At 37.9% G+C, this 20,700-nt stretch overlaps 1 protein-coding gene across 4 annotated transcripts in view; it reads left to right on the top strand.

Moving 5' to 3' along the window:
- PATJ (PATJ crumbs cell polarity complex component) overlaps positions 1-20,700 on the top strand; it is a 361,962-nt gene that overhangs the window by 26,999 nt on the left and 314,263 nt on the right. For all 4 annotated transcript variants that reach the window (XM_019449080.2, XM_019449079.2, XM_019449078.2 and 1 more), the window contains exons 7-10: positions 817-945; positions 13,424-13,642; positions 16,933-17,032; positions 19,421-19,512. In XM_019449080.2, the coding sequence (XP_019304625.2) occupies positions 817-945; positions 13,424-13,642; positions 16,933-17,032; positions 19,421-19,512 (540 nt within the window). The remainder of the gene's footprint in view (positions 1-816; positions 946-13,423; positions 13,643-16,932; positions 17,033-19,420; positions 19,513-20,700) is intronic.

Raw genomic sequence — 20,700 nt, 5'->3', positions numbered from 1 at the left:
CCAATCTTGTTCTAAAATGTTTTGTTTTATTTTCAGGGAGAGAGAGCATGTGCTGGGGGAGGGACAGAGAGAGAGAGAGAGACAGAGAATCCCAATTCTCTGGGAATTGGGCTCAGTCTCATGAACCTTGTGACTTGACTCTCAGAATACGAGGCTCAGTCTCATGAACCTTGTGACTTGAGCCGAAATCAAGAGTCAGCCACCCAACCAACTGAGCCACCCAGGTTCCCCAACTAAATCCAATCTTTTGACCACATCTTTGACTCACTCTGTTACCTGGTCCATCTTTGCTCTTACATTTCCCTTTTGCTTCAATGTATTTTTTCTCCATAGTGCAATTAAAATGCTACCTTTTTCTTGAAGGTTTCTGTAATTCTTCATTGGATTTGACCTCCTGTCTCTGCCTCCCCTATCTTCCCCCTGCCAACCTTTATAATATTTGAGGTTCTCTTTCAGTTCAGGTAGACACATATTTATTGGTTCCTCCTGTGGGCTGGGCATTGTTGTAGATATTGGGTATAGACTAGAGAATGAGACCTGTCTCTGTCCTCTTAGAGCTACATGTCTCTATCCTGTTAGATTCGATATTCTTTCCCATTTTAATTATTTGTGTTTTAGATTATCTCTCTACTGGATTATAAGATTCTCAAGAGCAGGGACCATATGATCATCTTTATCTCCTAGCCTTTAGAGAGTTGCCTTAATTACTTGTATGAATGTTCAATTTGTGGTATATCTGTTACTTCAGTAATTATCGGGAAGCTAAGCATCTATGTCTCGCTAACACTGTGGCTTTTATTTGCTATTAATTTGTAGGTTCATTGGGGCCATATTGAAGATGTTGAGCTCATTAATGATGGCTCTGGATTAGGTTTTGGAATAGTTGGAGGAAAATCGAGTGGTGTGGTTGTGAGGACAATAGTTCCTGGAGGATTAGCGGATCGAGTAAGTTGACTTGTTTATTTTCACTTTGGTATTATACAGTTTAAAATGTATGGTTTGAAATGTAATTTTATAACATGGGTTACTAGGATACATGATTCCATAAATAGAAATGAAGTGTTGCTAAAAATGTTTATCCCCCTCCCCCCCCATAAATGTTAATACACACTCAACTTGGCTTTAAACAGTTCCTAAGTCAGCTTTCTTTTTTTGGTGGAGGGGGAGGTTCTGTTGTTGACAGTCTTCCTGATTCCATCAGAGAACAGTATTTTTGTGGAAGAATTGTTAATAGGTATTGTATTTTGAATATTTGTATTCTCTCCCAGCGTATCTTTCAGGGGCCTAAATGTTAAACTCAGAAGGTACAGTGATTATAAACATTTGTCCAAATATTGTATGTGGTAAATTTTACTTGATTATGATTTTCTGGCATCATAAGTCAAATGACTACACTTCATTATTTAGCAGTTTTTAAACTGAAAGTGAGCCTTTTTTTTTTTTTTTTTTTTTTTTTTTTTTTAAAGTAGGCTCCTTGCCCAACGTGGGCCTTGAACTCACAACCCCAAGATTAAGAGTCATCTGTTCCACTGACTAAGCCAGCCAGGTGTCCCTGAAAGTGGGCCATTTTAAAACTTATTAACTATTTCTGCTTAGTTTTACATTGAAGAAAATGTTACACATTACATTCAGTTTTTAGAAAGTACTTTAGAAATTTGGTTATGACACCACTTAATGATAAGCCCATAGTATGTAGACTGTGATAATCAGAATAGTATGTAAATTTCACTGATTGATATTCAGTTACCTATACATTTATCCCTTCTAATAAGGGTAAGTAAAGAGGAACCTGCTATGCAAATGCAGCTTTGAGGCAATTTCCTTAGCGCTCCATTTCTATTCAAGGTTCTTCTCCCTTCCACAGTATTTAGAGAAGCAGCTCTCAGGGTTTATTCTGTGGGGGTCCCTGAGACTCTTGAAGGGGATCTGTGGGATCAAGACAGGCAAATGGCACCAAACCGTGCCAGTGGTCACTGCAATCTTCTCCACTGTGTGGTTGCAATGAAAAAGAAAAAAAGAAAGTCTTACTACAGGAAGTGCAACAAAGAGTATTGTTTTTTAGTCAATTTTGACATTGAAGTGCATGTGTGACAAAACAGCACTCCTGTCACATACTGAATTTGGATGGTGGTTTTGAGACAAATATTTGTGAGACAAACTAGCTGCTTTTTTATATGGAAAACACTAACGATTTTTAAAATTCTTAAGTTTTGTGTTCTCATTCAAAATAATTTTTTTAAAAAAATGTTTAATGTTTATTTTAATCTTTGAGAGAGAGAATGTGAGCAGGGGAGGGGCAGAGAGAGAGGGAGACACAGAATCCAAAGCAGGCTTTGTCAGCACAGAGCCCCATGTGGGGCTTGAACCCACAAACCATGAGATCATGACCTGGGCCGAAGTCAGATGCTTAACCGACTGAGCCACCCAGGTGCCCCTCAGTCAAAAATCTCTTTTGCAATACGGTGATATACAGTGTTAGTTTCAGCTGTACATGATTCGATGTTTGTTAATACCGTGAAATGATCACCAGTCATCTAGTTAACCTCCATCACCACACATATTACAGTTTTTTTTTCTTGTGATGAGAACTTTTAAGATCTACTCTTAGCAACTTTCATATATACAGTACAGTACTGTTAACTACAGTCACCATCCTGTACATTATATCCCAATGACTTACTTATTTTATAACTGGAGGTTTGTAACTTTTGACCAGTTTCATACATTTTGCCCACCTACGCCCTCCCTCCCCACCCCCCCCTTTCTGGTAACCACAAATCAGGAAAATCATTTTTATTTTTGAAAAAATAATTGAAGGAAAAATTATGGTTATTCAGATTTGGGGACTTGGCAGACATTTCTTTGAAAATGGATGAAGGAAGCTTGTCACTTCAAGAAAAACGACTGACATTTGTTGGTGATGATAAAATTTGAACTTTCAAGCAAAAGTTAGAACTCTGGAAAAGTTGTGTCTTACCAGGAGTTGAAATTTCCCCATACTTAGACTTTTCTGATTATATTATTGCTGATATAAATACAATTTTTAAAATATTATATAATGAAATATGTCAACATTTGGAACATCTGCATGAGTCTGTAGATCAATATTTTCTGAAGACCAACGTGTGATAGGACAATGTATAGGTGAAAGGTCCATTCAGAATTCAATAGACTTTAATGAAACAGTATTTGAAAGTTTTTTGATGTAGTTGCAGATGCTACATTGCCACTGAACTTTAAGAAACTACAACTTGTCAAATTTTGGTGTGTTATCAAAGAATGGGCCTGAAGAGCTATTAAATACTATTAAATACGTGTTTTAACCATGTATTTTATGGAAGCCAGATTTTCTTTATATACTTCAGCCAAGCAACATATTGCAACATATTGAATGCTAAAGCAGATGTGAAAATCCAGTTGTCTTCTTTTAAGCCACATATTAAAGAGATTTCCAAAAATATTTAAAACTGCCACTCTTCTCACCATTTTGTTTTAGAAAATATAGCTTTTATTTTCAAACTAAAAAGTGTATACATCAATAGATAAAATATATATTAATATATTACATGTATTAAATATTTTAAGAATTTCTCTTTTCTTTCTTTTTTTTTTTTTTTTAATATTTATTTTTGAGAGAGAGAAAGAGTGCAAGCAGGGGAGGGACAGAGAGGGAAACACAGAAGCAGGCTTCATGCTCTGAGCTGTCAGCAGAGAGCCTGAAGCAGGGCTTGAACCCACAAACTGAGATCATGACCTGAACTGAAGTCGGATGCTTAACTGACTGAGCCACCCAGATACCCCTTCTCTGCTATTTTCTAATTCAGTAGATATCAACAAAAAGAACCACAGAAATAAAAGTGCTTTGAGATTCTCAGTAATTTTTGAGATATAATTGACATATAATAAACTACACATATGCAAAGTATACAGTTTAATAAATTTGATGGGGTGCTTCAGTGGCTCAGTCAGTTGAGCCTCTGACTCTTGATTTCGCCTCAGGTCATGATCCCAGGGTCGTGGGATCAAGCCTCATGTCAGGCTCTACACTGAGTGTGGACCCTGCTTGAGATTCTCTTTCCCTCTGCCCTCTCTCTCTCTCTCTCAAATAAAAAATAATAATTTTTAAAAGGTTTTGTTTTTTTAATGTTTATTTTTGAGAGACAGCACGAGCAGGGGAGGAGCAAAGAGAGAGGGGGGACAGAGGATCTGAAGCAGGCTTTGTGCTGATAGGGGCTTGAACTCACCAATTGTGAGATCATGACCTGAACTGAAGTCAGAAGCTTAACCGACTGAGCCACCCAGGTGCCCCCCCCCAAATAATAATAATTAAAAAAACTAAATTTGAAATATGTTTACTGGCAAGTTTAAAGTGTGTAGGGCAGTCCAGCAGGCTGGAAACTCAGGCAGGATTTGATGTCATGGTCTGGACTTGGAAATTTGTAGGGTCAGTTAGTAAGATTTCTTAGGAAACTCAGGCAGGATTTCTGTTAGAGTCTTAAGGCAGAATTCCTTTTTCTCTAGGAAATCTGTTTCTGCTCTTAAAGTCTTCAACTGATTTGATGGTGCAACCCTTCCCCCTTGTTATCAAGAGTAATGTTCTTAAAGTCAGCCAGTTATAGATATTAATCATATCTGCAAAATACTTTCACAGTAACATCTAGATTAGTGTTTCACCAAAAAAAAAACTAGGTACCATCGCCTAGCCAAGGTGATAACATAAAATTTAACCATCATACCATCTGTTTCTTCAAGAAAATGAACATATCCATCACCCACAGAAGTTTCCTGTGCTTCTTTGTAATCCCCATTTCTGCATCCTTAATAATTTTTAAGAGTGTGAAGCATTTCTGAGACCAAAAGGGTTGAAAATGGTCATTTTATGGGCCTTCAAAACACATTTGGGGCAGAAAACATATTCTTTAAGGGTTTTTGGAAATTTTTTGTAACCTGGAAAAGGATGAAGTATTGTGGAATATTTTGATATCTTTTTCCACATTTCCTCCCCAACACCGCCCCCCCCCCTCACTTTAGCAATTTTCATAGGCTTGTTTGCTGGAGTAGCATTTTTCAAGATGCAAAGTGGAGTAGTTACTGTGAAAAACAAAGGGTCAGATAAATTTAGAAAACACCAAGTTAAATAAAATCAAATAGACTTTTTTACTGTAAGAATTTTTCTGAGCTTTTAATATCCTAATGTGCATTAAGAATTGTCACAAGGAGAATATGATGTGCAGTTTCCCAAATTAATCCCTTTGAGACACTGTTGGGAAAGGCCCAGGTCTGATATTTAGCCTTTACTGGAAGGGATTGTCACTATTTCAGGTCATTAGGGAGGGGGTTGTGGTATGCCCATCAGTCATGATGGAGAAGCAAGTGTTTATTTATACCAGACATTGTTATCTACCTAATATATATTATTCTCATGTAATCCTTGAAACAGTCATAAATTTTATTTTCAAATTATAGATTTGAAAGCTGTTAAGAAATTGCCCAAGGCTACTCAACTAGGAAATGACAAAGTCAGGATTGAGCCCACATCTATCTGACTCTGAAGCCTGTGTTTTACTGCTTAAATCTATTTATCTAAAGTTCATCCTAATGTTTTTCTTTTTCTGATGTATACTTGTCCAGAGTTGGTCTAAGCTTATCAGGAAATAGCCAGCTCTAGAAGCAACAGAACAATTGGCTTTTTCCTGTAGGGAATATGGTGAAGTCTGATCATAGGGGACAGAGACATCCCCTCTCTCTTCTCACCTCGGCTAATGGCAGATAAAATCTCTTCAACAGATTCTGTGTGTTGTTGCTAAGCCTTTACAAGTTTTTGCTCATGTAGCCTTGAACATAGCTTTAAATTTTTTTTTTAATGTTTATTTGAGAGAGATTGAGACACAAGCACGAACAGGGGAGGGGCAGAGAGAGAGGGAGATACAGAATCTGAAGCAGGCTCCAGGCTCTGAGCGGTCAGCACAGAGCCCGACGCAGGGCTCGAACCCACAAGCTGTGAGATCATGACCTGAACCAAAGTCAGATGCTTAACCAACTGAGCCATCCAGGCGCCCCAGCCTGATCATAGCTTTAAAAGAATTTTAAAGGGAATTATTGCCTTTAATTAAAATGTATTCCTGTTTTGAATACTAATGTTCACTCTTGACTATTGCAATCTTTATGGCAAGGGAATACAGATGTCTTGGGTCATTAGTTTAAGTGTGATCAAGATTGATCATAAAGTGATACCTACGTTCAGCTAGTGGGGTTAATTAATATTACTTTCTTCAAAGAATATAAGATGAGATAATAGAAAGTTAGAAAAAGAAGTCCATATTATTTAAAAGATTTTTATGAAATAGCTCTTTAGTGTTTCCTTTTGTGTGTACAGGTAATACACAGTTAAAAGGTGGGTACAGTTGAGGGAGTGTGGCAAAAAACACCTAACTGAGGTCACTGCAGCATAAAGGGTCATCAGAAAGCAATTGATCAGAAGCAATTGATGATTTGCTATAAGCAAGACATTAAGCTAAAGACTTTACATATAGTGTTGAGTATAATGCCCACAACTCAGAGAGGGATTTATTCTCATTTTGCTTAAGAAGGATCTGAGATTTCGGTAGAATAAGTAACTGATGTTTGGTCATACAGCTTGATCGAAGTAGAGCCAGGATTTGAACTTGGGTGTGTCTGACTCCTAAGCTGGTCTTTGTCCTTCTGCTGTCTACTGCCTCTAATAGTATAAAGTAAATGAAAAAACTATTGATTTATATGAGCTTTTTAAGAAACACTTACTGAGATTTAATTACAATGACCAATCATTTAATGTAATCAGGGCCAATTCCATGGATAGGAAAACTGTATTGTGTAAGGGGAGTTAAAGACTTACAATCTATGTTATAAATCTATAACCTATAATCTATAATCTATAAACCTATAGACCTACCTATAAACCAACCTGTAATCCTCAGTCTCCAAAATTCACAGTACCTGAAACATACATCTTTTGAGAATTCCATTCGGCTATGACAAAAGTTTCAAAAATTTTCAGCAGTTAGAACTTTTGTTTTTGTTTTTGTTTTGAATTAAAAATGAGTAGTGTAAAACTTCATTTTACATAAGTATCTTTCTTGTGGTCTGGAGAAATTCTAGGGAAATCAGGTACACTGAGTTTATCCTGTTTTCTCTAGAAGGTAACTATAGCAAAGCAACCTATTTAAAAGTTTTCACGAATTATTGACATTTTGGAGTTAGGCAATTATGAGTCACATTAGCTCTCCAGTAATCTTTCATACTAAGAAAGAATGTAACGAAGCAAGGATTAGAGGGTGGGTGTGTACTATGAGGAATTTTCAGCCTAGAATAAGTGAGGCTCAGCTTGAGGCCATTGAATAGTTGGTTATTCCCAAGAAATTTTGCTTTGAGTCTATAAACAGATATTTTCCTTATCCTTAAATATTTGATGAGGGCTGTGAGAATTTGAATAGAATAGGATAGATATACTTAGATGTATTATCTTCCTTTAATTCCTTAAGGAAAAGAGTGTTTATTTTATAAAGTCGCTGTTTTCTGCCAATGTTAGGTTGTCTTTTGATTAAAGACCAGTGATAGAATTGGCCTGGCATTGAAACTAGTAATAATTTTATTTTCTGTTTTTAGTTAAAAAAAAAAAACAAATTTATTTATTTTATTGCTTTTATTTTAAAGCTTGAATTCCTTTAGGTATTCAAATATTTTTATTTTATTATAATATATTTAAAAGTTTTTAATTTATTATTATTTTTTTAAGTAGGCTCCATGTCCAATGTGGGGCTTGAACTCACAACCCTGAGATCAAGAGTCACATGCTCAGGGTGCCTGGGTGGCTCACTTGGTTAAATGTCTGGCTCTTGATTTTGGCTTAGGTCATGATCTCACAGTATGTGAGTTCAAGCACCACATAGGATCTGCACTAACAGAGTGGAGCCTGCTTGGGATTCTCTGTCTCCCTCTCTCTGTGCCCTTCCCTGGCTTGTGCACAGGCTCTCTCTCTTTCTAAATGAACGAATGAATGTCACATGCTTTACTGACTGAGCCAGCCAGGTACCCCTCATCCAGTCTGCCTATCAGAGAACTTAAGATGCAAAGTAATATATTTTTTTAGCCTATAATTGCTAACTTGGAATAAATGATACTTTTAATGCTTTCACAATAATCTGTGGTAACCTATTACATCAGCTGTTATCATTATTTTTAAGTATCCCATGCAGGCTCCAGGCTCTGCGCTAAGCCCGATGCGGGGTTCCTTCTCACGATTGTGAGATCATGACCTAAGCTGAGATCAAGAGTTGGACACTTAACTGACTGAGCCATCCAGGCACCTCTGCCCCCCCCCCCCTTTTTTTAAGTTTATTTATTTTTGAGAAAGAGAAAGTAGATCAGCTGTTTTAGTTTTTGTGCCTTCCATACTATTTAGCCTATATGCATAATTATTTTTCTCTTGTGAAAGAACCCATGGGTTAATAAATTTTTATACTTGAATGTTTGATTAGCATGCTCTGTGTATTTTTATTTTTAAAGTAATGTCCACACCAAATGTGGAGCTTGAACTCACAACCCCTAGATCAAGAGTCACACACTCCACTCACTGAGCCAGCCAGGCGCCCCAACACCCTGTCTTTGAATGTTGGCATAGCTATTTATTGGCTATCACTGATTTATGATTTCTGTCAAAGAAAAGAAAGGACTCTATGCCTTTTATTTTCCTTGCACAGTAGACAGGTTATGGAAGGAGAATGTTGATCAGAAAATATCAGTAAAATGTAATGCTTAGAGCTTCAGGACTTAAACAAGGTAGCTGTCATTTTGGTGTCTTTCCTATCAATCTGACTGATGATTGTTTTTGCGCTTATGAATTCCTTAGAACACCTGTTTTTCTGGAAGAAGAAAATGTTTGACTTTCAGTGACAGATGCAAATTATCTACATCATTTTAAATTGAATTGAGATAAAATAGGGAAAAAAATAGTGCCTAAGGAAGTAACTAAATATGTACTTATGGTGAAGTGCCCTTCTTTAGCCAAGTATGAAAACACTTATTTGACAAATTCTTTATTCTTTGGCCCAGCCATAATTTTGTTCAAGGATGGTTTGATTTACAGAGGCCGCTTCACCCTTGTTTTTCATCATAAGCACTGACTTCTTCTTGAGTACTTGCTTTATCTCAAGTTGTTACATTGATAGAATATCAAAATTATCAGTGCTTAAAGTAGAAATCCACCATTTCTTTTAATTTTTGTTTTGTTTTTGTTTTTGAGAGAGAGCAAGATAGAGTATGAGCAGAGGAGGGGCAGAGAGAGAGAGAGAGAGAGAGACAGAATCCGAAGCAGGCTCCAGGCTCTGGGCTGTCAGCACAGAGCCCAACATGGGGCTCAAACCCACAAACTGTGAGATCATGACCTGAGCCAATGTCAGACACCTAACCAACTGAGCCACCCAGGCACCCCAGAAATCCACCAATTTTTTTGCTCTTTGCATCTTCTTTTTTTCTGAGTTTCTAAATTGAATTGCGTTTCTGTTTTCTTCCTCTTCTCCTTTTCCATTTGCTTCTAGGGCCTTCTCCAGACTTCAAAACAAAGCCCATAGCTCTTTACTCATTCTTTTTTTTTTTTTTTTTTTTTGCATTTATTTATTTTTGATAGAGACAGAGCACAAGTGGGGGAGGGGCAGAGAGAGAGGGAGACACAGAATCTGAAGCAGGCTCCAGGCTCTGAGATGTCAGCATAGAGACCCACGTGTGGCTCAAACTCACAAACCATGAGATCATGACCTGAGCCGATGTCGGATGCTTAACGACTGAGCCACCCAGGCGTCCCAACTCATTCTTTTGATCTAATACCTTCATCCAAGTTTCTGAAAAATTGGAGAAAAGGAAGGATGGGGAATAGACTTTTTAGTCTTAAGATTTTTTTTGTTTTGTTTTTACTTTTTTCTTCTGAATTTCACCTATACCTTACAGATAGTGCCTTCTGGAGCCAGGAATATGAAGCCTAGTACTGCACAAGCCTGATGGTCATTGCTCTATTCTCAGGCTGTCTTTCTCTCCCAGTTGCAAAATACCTACTTTTCATCTTCATTTCACTGAAGCTTTTTGATAGTTACAGTTTCTTGGAGAACAGGAAAACAGTAAATTGATCTACTAGTGTTACTTTGAAGATATTGAAGTGTAAGATAAAGGACTAATGAGAACTGGTCTTCACTGGGACAGCTTGGGTTGAACCTAGGTTCTCTTATTAGCTTTATGACCTTGGTCAAGTCAGTCGACCTTTCTGAATCTCCATTTGTTCATCTTTAAAGTTGTCCCCCTCAGGGGCTCTTGGGTGGCTCAGTCGGTTAAGCATCTGCCCCTTGGCATTGGCTCATGATCTCACGGTTCATGGGTTCAAGCCCCACATCAGTCTGCACCATCAGTGCAGAGCCTGCTTGGGATTGTCTCTCCCTGTTCCTGTCCCACTTGTACTGTCTCTGTTTCTCTCAAAATAAAATAAAACAAAATAAACTTTAAAAATTATAAAATAAAGTTGTCCCTCTCTGAATGAGATGATATATGAAAAGTGATTTTCGACCTATAAGGTATTTTGCAGGTATAATTTTTTGTAACCAGCTATGTTAAATTTTGGTATCTTTAATATAGTAAAGATAAGTAAAGAGAATTCAAAATTTCCAATGAAACAAAATGCAGATGGGTCTGCTGTTTCAAGAATTTCACAGTTGGAGGTAGAATGGAAATGTTAAACATTATGAACTGATGTGCTTTTTTATTGTTTTAAACTTTTCTGTGCATGAGATACCCACATAGAAAAATGTACATAGGAAGTATGTATGATGGCTGTGCACGTTTTAAGTAATGAAATAATCACCGATGTACATATCGCTTAGTTTAAGAAATAGAATGTCACAGGGGCTTCTGGGTAGCTCAGTCAGTTAAGCGTGTGACTTTGATTCAGGTCATGATCTTTAGGTTCATAGCTCAAGCCCCACATAGGGCTCTCTGCTGTTGGCACAGAGCCTGCTTCGGATCTTCTGTCTCCCTCTCTCTGCCCCTCCCCCACTGGTGTGCGTGTGTGTGCATGCTCTCTCAAAAATAAACATTTTATTTTATTTTTTTAAACATTTATTTTTTCGGGGCACCTGGGTGGCTCAGTTGGTTAAGTGTCTGACTGCAGCTCAGGACATGATCTCACGGTCTGTGAGTTCAAGCCCCGCGTCAGGCTCTGTGCTGACAGCTCGGAGCCTGGAGCCTGCTTCCGATTCTGTGTCTCCCTCTCTCTCTGCCTCTCTCCTGCTTGTGCTCTGTGTCTCTCTGTCTCTCAAAAATAAGTAAATTTAAAAAAATAATAAAAACATTTTTTTCCTTTTTTTTTTTTTAACTTTTATTTATTATTGAGAGACAGAGCATGAGCATGGGAGGGGGCAGAGAGAGGGGGAGACACAGAATCCGAAGCTAGCTCCAAGCTCCAAGCTGTCAGTACAGAGCCCGACGTGGAATTCGAACTCACAAACCGAGATATCATGACCTGAGCGAGATCATGACCTGAGCCGAAGTCAGATGCTTAACTGACTGAGCCACCCAGACGTCCCTCAAAAATAAACATTTAAAAAAAATAAAAAATAAAAGAAATGAAACATCACATATCCTTGCTTTAAATTCATCCAGAATCCTGACTTTATATATGCTAATGACTCCTAAATTTAACTCTGTGGTCTGGACTTTTCTCCTGAACTCCAAATTTGTATATCCAGCTGCATATTTGACATTTTCACTTGCATGTCTAATAGGATCTCAGACTGGCTATCTCCAAAACTCCTCATTCCTACTCCCACCCATCTATTGCTCTGTAGTTCTCTATTTCCATTAATAGCAGCTCTGTCTTTTCAGTTGCTTAGGCTAAAACCTTGGAGCTTTAAGTCCTTTTGTCCCCTCACACCTCCTGTAGAAACTATCAGTAGGGTCTGTTGAAAGTTCATTAAGAATACATCTAGGATCTCACTTCTCAACACTCCAACTGCTAACCCAGTCTGTAGGCTACCACTATCTCTAGATTACTGCTTTAGTCTACTAACTGGTATCTCTGCTTCTGTTGCTTCCTCCCCTGTAGTCTATTTTCAGCACAGAAGCTTGAGGATCTTGTTAAAAGTAAGTCAGATAATGTCACTTCTCTTTCAGAACACTTCAGTGACTTCCCTTCCCATTGGCTCCGAGTAAATGCTCTGCACTGCTGACCTCAGTTAATGCTCCCTTCTCCTCCTGACTACTCTCCTCTTTGCTCATTCTCTTCCAGCTACACTGATATCTCGCTCATCCTTACACATGCCACTGAGTTTTCCGGCCTTGAGAGTTTCTAGCTTTATGCTGGAGGCTTCTGATCCAAGCTCCTTCCCTTCTTGAGGCCCAGGGCTTTCTGATCTCTTCCTTACTTTTGTGGCCATTAATACCCTGGCTCCAAGCCATCAGGCATGAAGTGATGCCCTTGAGCAAATAAATGACTGTTTTAGAATTCTAGATACTATTCTCCTTTTGAACACATCCTCCACCCCATCTTTTTTTTTTTTTTTTTTTGGCAAAGATTTCCTTTTCTCTGTTGCCAGTTCAGCATTCATTAAGACTGTTATGTTTTATTTAACGTTTTATAGATGGCTTCTTTGTCAGCCATTTTGCCAGAATTGAAAGTCTGATGAATTGTTATTAGCTAGTGAAGTTAGATCATTGATTTCTTAGAATATTTTTTTATTATTGTTATTTTTATTTAATTTAAATCCAAGTTAACAGTGTAATAATTTCAGGAATAGAATTTAGTGATTTATCATTTACATATAACACCCTGTGCTCATCCCAACAAGTGCCCTCCTTAATGCCCCTTGCCCATTTAGCCCTTCCCCCCACCCCCTCTCCCCTAGCAACCCTCAGTTTCTTCTCTGTATTTAAGAGTCTCTTATGGTTTGTCTCCCTCCCTGTTTTTATATTATTTTTGCTTCCCTTCCCTTGTGCTCATCTGTTCTGTGTCTTAAAGTCCTTATATCAGTGAAGTAATATGATATTTGTCTTTCTCTAATTTCGCTTAGCATGATATCCTCTAGTTCCATCCACGTAGTTGCAAACGGCAAGCTTTCATTCTTTTTGACTGCCGAGTAATACTCCACTGTATATATAAACCACATCTTCCTTATCCATTCATCCATCGATGGACATTTGGGCTCTTTCCATACTTTGGCTGTTGTTGATAGTGCTGCTATAAACATTGGGGTGCATGCATCCCTTCGAAACAGCACACCCGTATCCCTTGGATAAATGCCTAGTAGTGCAATTGCTGGGTCGTAGGGTAGTTGTATTTTTAGGTTTTAGAGGAACCTCCATACTGTTTTCCAGAGTGGCTGAATTTTGTTTTTTTCTTGAATTAAAGGATGGAAGACTCCAGACAGGGGACCACATCTTGAAGATTGGTGGCACAGATGTGCAGGGAATGACCAGCGAGCAAGTTGCCCAAGTACTAAGGAACTGTGGGAATTCAGTCAGGATGCTTGTTGCAAGAGACCCAGTTGGTGAAATTTCTGAAACCCCTCCCCCCCCTGCAGCCTTACCTGTAGCCCTGCCTGCTGTAGCCAACAGGAGCCCTAGTGTTGTGAGTATACAAACCATTCTTTAATCTTAAATACTGGATATGAGATCCTGCAAGATTAGAAATCCCTTCAACTCAGAGTGCCAATGATTGTGAATAGTGTCCCCAAGGAAATGAAGAAGAACCCCGCTAAGAGACCTTAGATAAGTTTGATTTTCTTTGTTGCTGTGTCTCAGGGTTAAGTCATTCAGCCTCCCTGAGCTTCAGCTACTCCTCTGTAAATTGGAAAATAATAGTACTTGCCATTTCTTTTTCTTAAATAAAGGCTTTTAAAAAACTTTTAAAATTTTGTTTAAAAAAATTCCTTTTTAATGTTTGCTTATTTTTGAGAGAGAGGGACAGAGTGCGAGTGGGGGAGGAGCAGAGAGAGACAGAGACACAGAATCCTAAGCAGGCTCCAGTTTCTGAGCTGTCAGCACACAGCCCAATGCGGGTCTCGAACCCATGAGCTGTGAGATCATGACCTGAGCTGAAGTTGGACGCTTAACCAGGCACCTCTTAAATTTTATTTTAAAGTAAGATTCAAACCCAACATGGGGCTTGAAATCATGACCCCGAGATCAAGAGTTGCATGCTCTACCAACTGAGCCAGCCAGAAGTCCTAGTACTTGTCATTATTACTTCATTAGAGTGGTGTTGAGGCATCCATGTATTGGAGGGGAAACTAAATATTGGTCAGTGTATGAGTTACTACAGATAGGAACAGAATGACCAAAGGAAATAAATAATATTTGTTATAATAATCATTATTATTATCATCAAACACCTAGAATTGTTGAGGTCATCTGAAATCCTCACAGGAATTCTCCAAGATAGGTCTTAATCTTTCATTAAGATAAGATTGCAGGGGCGCCTGGATGGCTCAGTCAGTTAAGCATCCGACTTCAGCTCAGGTCATGATCTCACGGTCTGTGAGTTCAAGCCCCGCGTCGGGCTCTGTGCTAACAGCTCAGAGCCTGGAGCCTGCTTCTGTGTCTCCCTGTTTCTCTGCCCCTCCCCCGCTCATGCTCTGTCTCTTTCTGTCTCAAAAATAAATATTAAAAAAAAAAATTAAAAAAAGAGAAGATTGCAATACATGAAGGAACTGAAGTCCAAATTACTCATTAAAAGTCATAAAGTGAGGGGTGTCTGGGTGGCTCAATAGGTTGAACGTCCGACTCTTGATTCCGGCTCAGGTGATGATCCCAGGGTCACGGGATTGGGCATGGGTTGGGCTCTGTGCTGTGTGTGGAGCCTACTTCAGATTCTCTATTTCCCTCTGTCCCTGTCCCCAACTTGTGCTTTTTTTGTCCCTAAAAAAATAATAAACGTATAAAAACAATCATGTAGTGAGTAAGTTGAAGCTGGGATTTGAATTCAGGTCTTTCTGGTCCTTTCCAAACCCTTTCCAACCATCACACAGGCTCTGAATCAAGGGGTAATAAAGCGAATGGAGAGAAATAGTTTTTAAAAGGAGGGGCTATGGAAGAAAGAAGGAGAAGTGATTTTGGTGGGAAGAGGTGGAAGACCGTCATTCATCTGCATTCGAGGGGCTGTTCTACGAAGTTGTTGGCCTCTCCCTCTTTGGCATCTTGTCGCTGGAAGTTTTCTGTCAGAGATGTTAGCATCATTTTTGTTTTCCTCCCCAGACTGGTTACAGCCACTTTCTTCCCTTCCATTACTTTAGCTCTCTTGAGCCTCCAATTCAGTAGTTGGGATCAATGTAGCTATGTGATAAGCGAGAATTTGATGCAATCACCCGTTTCCTTTCTCCTGTTAGCATTTTGAATTGGATCATGTTTTTAGACACTTTATTCTTTTAAAGAACTATTTTATTTTTTTATTTTTTAATTTATTTTTTAATTTTTTTTAATGTTTATTTATTTTTGAGACAGAGAGAGTCAGAGCATGAACGGGGGAGGGTCAGAGAGAGAGGGAGACACAGACTCTGAAGCAGGCTCCAGGCTCTGAGCTGTCAGCACTGAGCCCAACGTGGGGTTCAAACTCATGGACCATGAGATCCTGACCTGAGCCGAAGTTGGACGCTTAACTGACTGAGCCACCCAGGCGCCCCAGAACTATTTTAAATTAGAAGACAAGTAATGAAAAAAGGTTCTAGGTCGACAGTTTTTGCTCATAATTATTATTCACAATAATTCTTAGCATTTGTTTCAAAATTTTTCTTTACATTTGGTTCTTTTTTATTTATTTTTTGAGAGAGGGAGGGTAAAAGTGAGTGAGGGGCAGAGAGAGAGGGAGAGAGAGAAGCGAGGCTCATCCGAAGCGGGGCTCGAACTTAGGAACTTTGAGATCATGACCTAAGCCGAAGTTGGATACTTAACCAACTGAGCCACTCAGGCACCCCTACATTTGGTTCTTTTAGATAAAAATTTATCCTGAGTTTTTTTTCTAAGTGGCTGTATTAGTTTTCTGTTGTGTAACAAATTATCACAAACCTTGTGGCTTAAATTTTTTTTTTTTTTTCAACGTTTATTTTATTTTTGGGACAGAGAGAGACAGAGCATGAACGGGGGAGGGACAGAGAGAGAGGGAGACACAGAATCGGAAACAGGCTCCAGGCTCCGAGCCATCAGCCCAGAGCCCGACGCGGGGCTCGAACTCACGGACCGTGAGATCATGACCTGGCTGAAGTCGGACGCTTAACCGACTGCGCCACCCAGGCGCCCCTAAGCCTTGTGGCTTAAAACAACACTCTTTGTTCACAGTTGTGCAGTTCAGAAGTCTGGGTAGGACGGGCTGGGTTCTCTACTTAGATTGCTGTGTGGCCAAAATCAAGGGCTTGCCGGACTCTTATCTGGATGCTCTGGGGACAGTCTCTTTCTAAGCTCATATAGATTGTTGGCAGAAAACAGCTCCTTGCATCTGTAGGACTGAAGTCTCTTTTCTTTGCTGGCTGTCAGCTAAGGCCCTCTCAGCTCCTCGAGGCTCCCCGTGGAACTTCTCATAGGACCTCTTCATCTTCAGACCACAAGTCCAGCCCTTATACTTCAAATCTTTGTCACTTCCTTTTCTGCTGCCAGCCAGAAAACTGCTTTTGAAGGGTCTGTGATTAGATTAGATGCACCTGGATAGTCGTCTTTTTGCCACATACTGAAACATAAACACAGGAATAGCACCAGGAATCAAAAATCATGGGGACCATCTTAAGATTCTCTCTGCCACAGGTGCTAAAAAAATACTTGACAAACCATGCACAAATTGACTGTGTACACAGTTATGAAACTAAATATATATCATTAAAAAGTTTTTTTTCCTTTTAAGACACTTCTCTCTTTCTTTTTTTTTTTTTTTAGGACAGTTCTCTTTTTGAAACTTATGATGTTGAACTCATTAAAAAAGATGGACAAAGTCTTGGAATTAGAATTGTTGGGTATATTGGAACTCCTCATACAGGTAAATGAATCATTTCCATTTTGTATTTGGAAATAATTGTAAAGGATGTTAAGGTTTCTAGATAGTAAAATTAACTATCTGCAGACTTTAATTTAAATACTGAACAATAAACCGTGTATTTTTAGTGGCAACCAGTTACTTTTCAGTGATTAGAGAATTACAGTTTTATCTCAGTAGTTTTATAGCTGACTTGATTTTCATTAACAAGGATTTAATTATCCAACTCATCATATAGCATTTGAATTGTACCTTCTTTTATTTCTTAAATATATTTAAAATATTGTGACTGTTACATATTATGACACTTTAGATGTGATAAAATAAAGATTACTGTATTTCATAATATAAATGTCAAAAAAGTGTTAGTATAACCACATATATATATAAAACAATTTCTTTGATTAGAATTATTTTCCTGTCATATAAAAAAGGGTTCTATTGTAATAATAAATACATGGCCCAAGTATTTCTGAATAACATCCCCTCAGCTCTTACATGTAAAGATTTGGTAACTTTCACTGTACGAATTACTCTGTTATTATAAGACAGTCATTAGAGTAAGGTAAAATAAATTTTTTGCACAAATATTTGCTAGTAACCTGAATTCAGAGGTATGAAATGTTCTAGTTTTTTAAAAAATAGCAAGATTAGAAAGTTAATTTTTTAAAAAAATTATTATTTTGCATACTTACAGCAGGTGGAAAGATTAAGAGTGCTAATGTATTCAAAGTCCTGAATGAAATTCATGTCAGGCCACCTTGTGCTATTTTAGCCTAATGAAATAACTGTTTTCAAACCTTTAGATTTTTCTAAGTGCCACCTTTATTAGGTTCAGAATTTAAATGAGTTCCAAAAGAGCTAAGTATGGATCGTATAATAATGTTGGGGGAAAAATAAACTATATTGAATAGCTCTTAATATGCTGTCTGGTTAAAGAAATCATGACTTTGTTCCTAAACTTGTGGCTTATGACTCAAATACTCTATTAAGTTTTTAGAGTGTTCTTATAAAGTTAACAATATACACACAGAGTAAAATGAAAGTGAATGATAGAAGACTGAGAAAATCTGATGTTTATGTTACTGAATAAAGAAAAGAATCCTTTACCTTCTTTACCTTCAAAAGAAGTTTTGGAGACTGGGCGGGGGGCAATGGTAAATCCAAAAACTAGAACATTTAAAAACTCAAACTCAGCATGCTATTTAACATGTAGTGTTTCAAAATAATATTCATTTTATTCCATTCATTGGACTTTTGAGGGGGTTACTTAGTTCTGAAAGGGATAGAAAAATGAATGTAAGAAAAGTCTAGTCAGAGAAAGAAATATGTAAGTAACTGTCAATTATTTAAGGATAAGTGAAATATATGTTTTAGTAGAGATCTAAGCAAACTATCATGACAGTTGAAAGATTAAATTTGATGAAATAAAGAATTCACAAAGAAAGGTATTTGCGCTAGTCATGAAAAAGGATTTTAGTAGAAGGGGTGAGGTTATAGGAAGAAAAAATGGATAAGAAAAGGGATAGCATCATGACAATACTTAGTGTTTTGGTGAAATCTCAAGTCTTGTGTGTGTGGACTTTTGTCTTGTTGGAGGGATGGTAGTTGGATGTAAGGAGAAAAAGATATTTGGGGCAGAGTATAGAGGTCCTTGAGTATGAGTCTATGAAATTTACAATCATTTAGGCAATAGGAATCCATTGGTGTTTAGTTTTCTTCTATTGACAATATTTTAAGTTCATTTGAAATACAAGAATAAAAGTACAAAATCATCCAGAGTTATGGTTTTCATTTTCCAGTTTCTCCTCCAGTCTTTGCCCCTAGGAACGCATGCTTTTTATATAGTTGTAATTTTTATATAGCCATTTGTTTCTATTTAAATATTTTATAATATAAAGATTACGTAACATTGTGAAGATTCTACTTAAAAAAAACAAAACAAAACACTATGTGTACTTTTCCGTATCTGGGAAGCTAACAGTGAACTAAATGTAGGCGGAAGACCAGGTAGGAGGGAGACTCTTGTCTTAGTGCTGGTGAAAAGTGACAAGGTCTCTGAGGCAGCAGGGAGAAGGGAGACAGCCCAAGAGAAGAGGCTGAGACTGCCTGGGCTCTCCTGAATTCCAGTTGGTGGTAGAGCACATTTCATCAGGGTTCCATTACTGATGATTTTTCCAGAAATAGTCATCAGTCACATCATTTCAAATTCGGGTCACTCGTGATGGTGACAGTTTGAAATAATCCATCAATTTCCCTGCTTGTGTTCAAGATAGTATTTATCAAGCCTCGAGTCAGCCCCTGTAGCTAATTAACCTCTTGATATGAATTTTGCAATCAAGGTCTAATTAGAGCTTTCTTCCTTTTTCCATATGTTTTCATGCACCTCAGGGGAGGCTTCAGGGATTTATGTGAAAAGTATAATACCTGGCAGTGCTGCATACCACAATGGCCAAATTCAAGTGAATGACAAAATAATTGCTGTAAGTACCTGTCCTCTGTTTTAGAATGGAATCAACTTGGGGGGTTGGGGGGAGTTATCTTTATTATAATGTATGTGTGTGAGAGGAGAATGGCTTCGCATAATCTCATAATGTTTCAAAAAATTGAGTGTCATCTCATTGATTTGGACTCTTGGGGTTCTAAATTTGTTTGTTTGCTTTTTGTTTTTGTTTTTCATTGTGTGTGAAGAAACAAATCAATAACCATATTGGTAGGAATAAAACATATATATATATATATATATATATATATATATATATATATACACACATATATACACACACACATATCTGAAAGATGGTCTGCGATTCTTCTAGAAAAGACTTTTTTTTAATTTTTAAAAAATGTTTTTATTATTTATTTTTGAGAGAGAGAGAGAGAGCGCGAGCGAGCGAGCATGCGCATGAGCTGGGGAGGGGCAGAGAGAGGGAGACACAGAATCCGAAGCAGACTCCAGGCTCTGAGCTGTCAGCACAGAGCCTGACCCAGGGCCTGAACCAATGAACCGCAAGATCATGACCTGAGCCGAAGTTGTCAGATACTGAACCGACTGAGCCACCCTGGTGCCCCTAGAAAAGACTTTTCAAACACCTCTGTGTTTTTTAAACTCACTCATTTTTCATAGAAAATAGGCTATTAACCAGATCTTTTTATCTGTTCATGAAAGTAATTTTTCTACTAATCGTAAGTAATTTTGAATACATACAAAAACATAGAATTATTTTATATATTGGAGAATATAATAATTACCTTTTGTCAATTCAGACTGGTCTTTCTTCATTTAGTAGAAATTGGTTAAATTTTAAAGTTTATTTGAATAATATTTTTGAAGCATACACACATACACACATTTAATTTAGTGATTTACATAGAAACAAATGTTCATTGGTGTCATTTGAATCTTCGTCCTTCAAGTCCATCTAGGGAAGCACCTTTCATGACTCTTGGCTTAGGAAGCGTCTTGTGATTTGCAGGATATGGAGTCAAGCAGTAAGCAGTGGATGCTTTGGAGAAAATACTTCTAGGGAAAACTAAACGTAATGGTTTGGCCAGCTTGGGAGATGAGGCCTGTGTGTTCTGATGGACTTCAGAAGTGAGGAATTGGGCTTGACTTAGATTAGTAAATCCGTTTCTTGCATATACTTCTTCACGGCACTAGAAAACCCTAT

Source organism: Panthera pardus, unplaced genomic scaffold (assembly GCF_024362965.1).
Source record: "Panthera pardus isolate Hobbes unplaced genomic scaffold, ASM2436296v1 HiC_scaffold_11, whole genome shotgun sequence".
Lineage (NCBI taxonomy): Eukaryota > Metazoa > Chordata > Mammalia > Carnivora > Felidae > Panthera > Panthera pardus.
The sequence above is the reverse complement of the archived record's forward strand: the minus strand, read 5'-3'. Positions and strand labels throughout refer to the sequence as shown.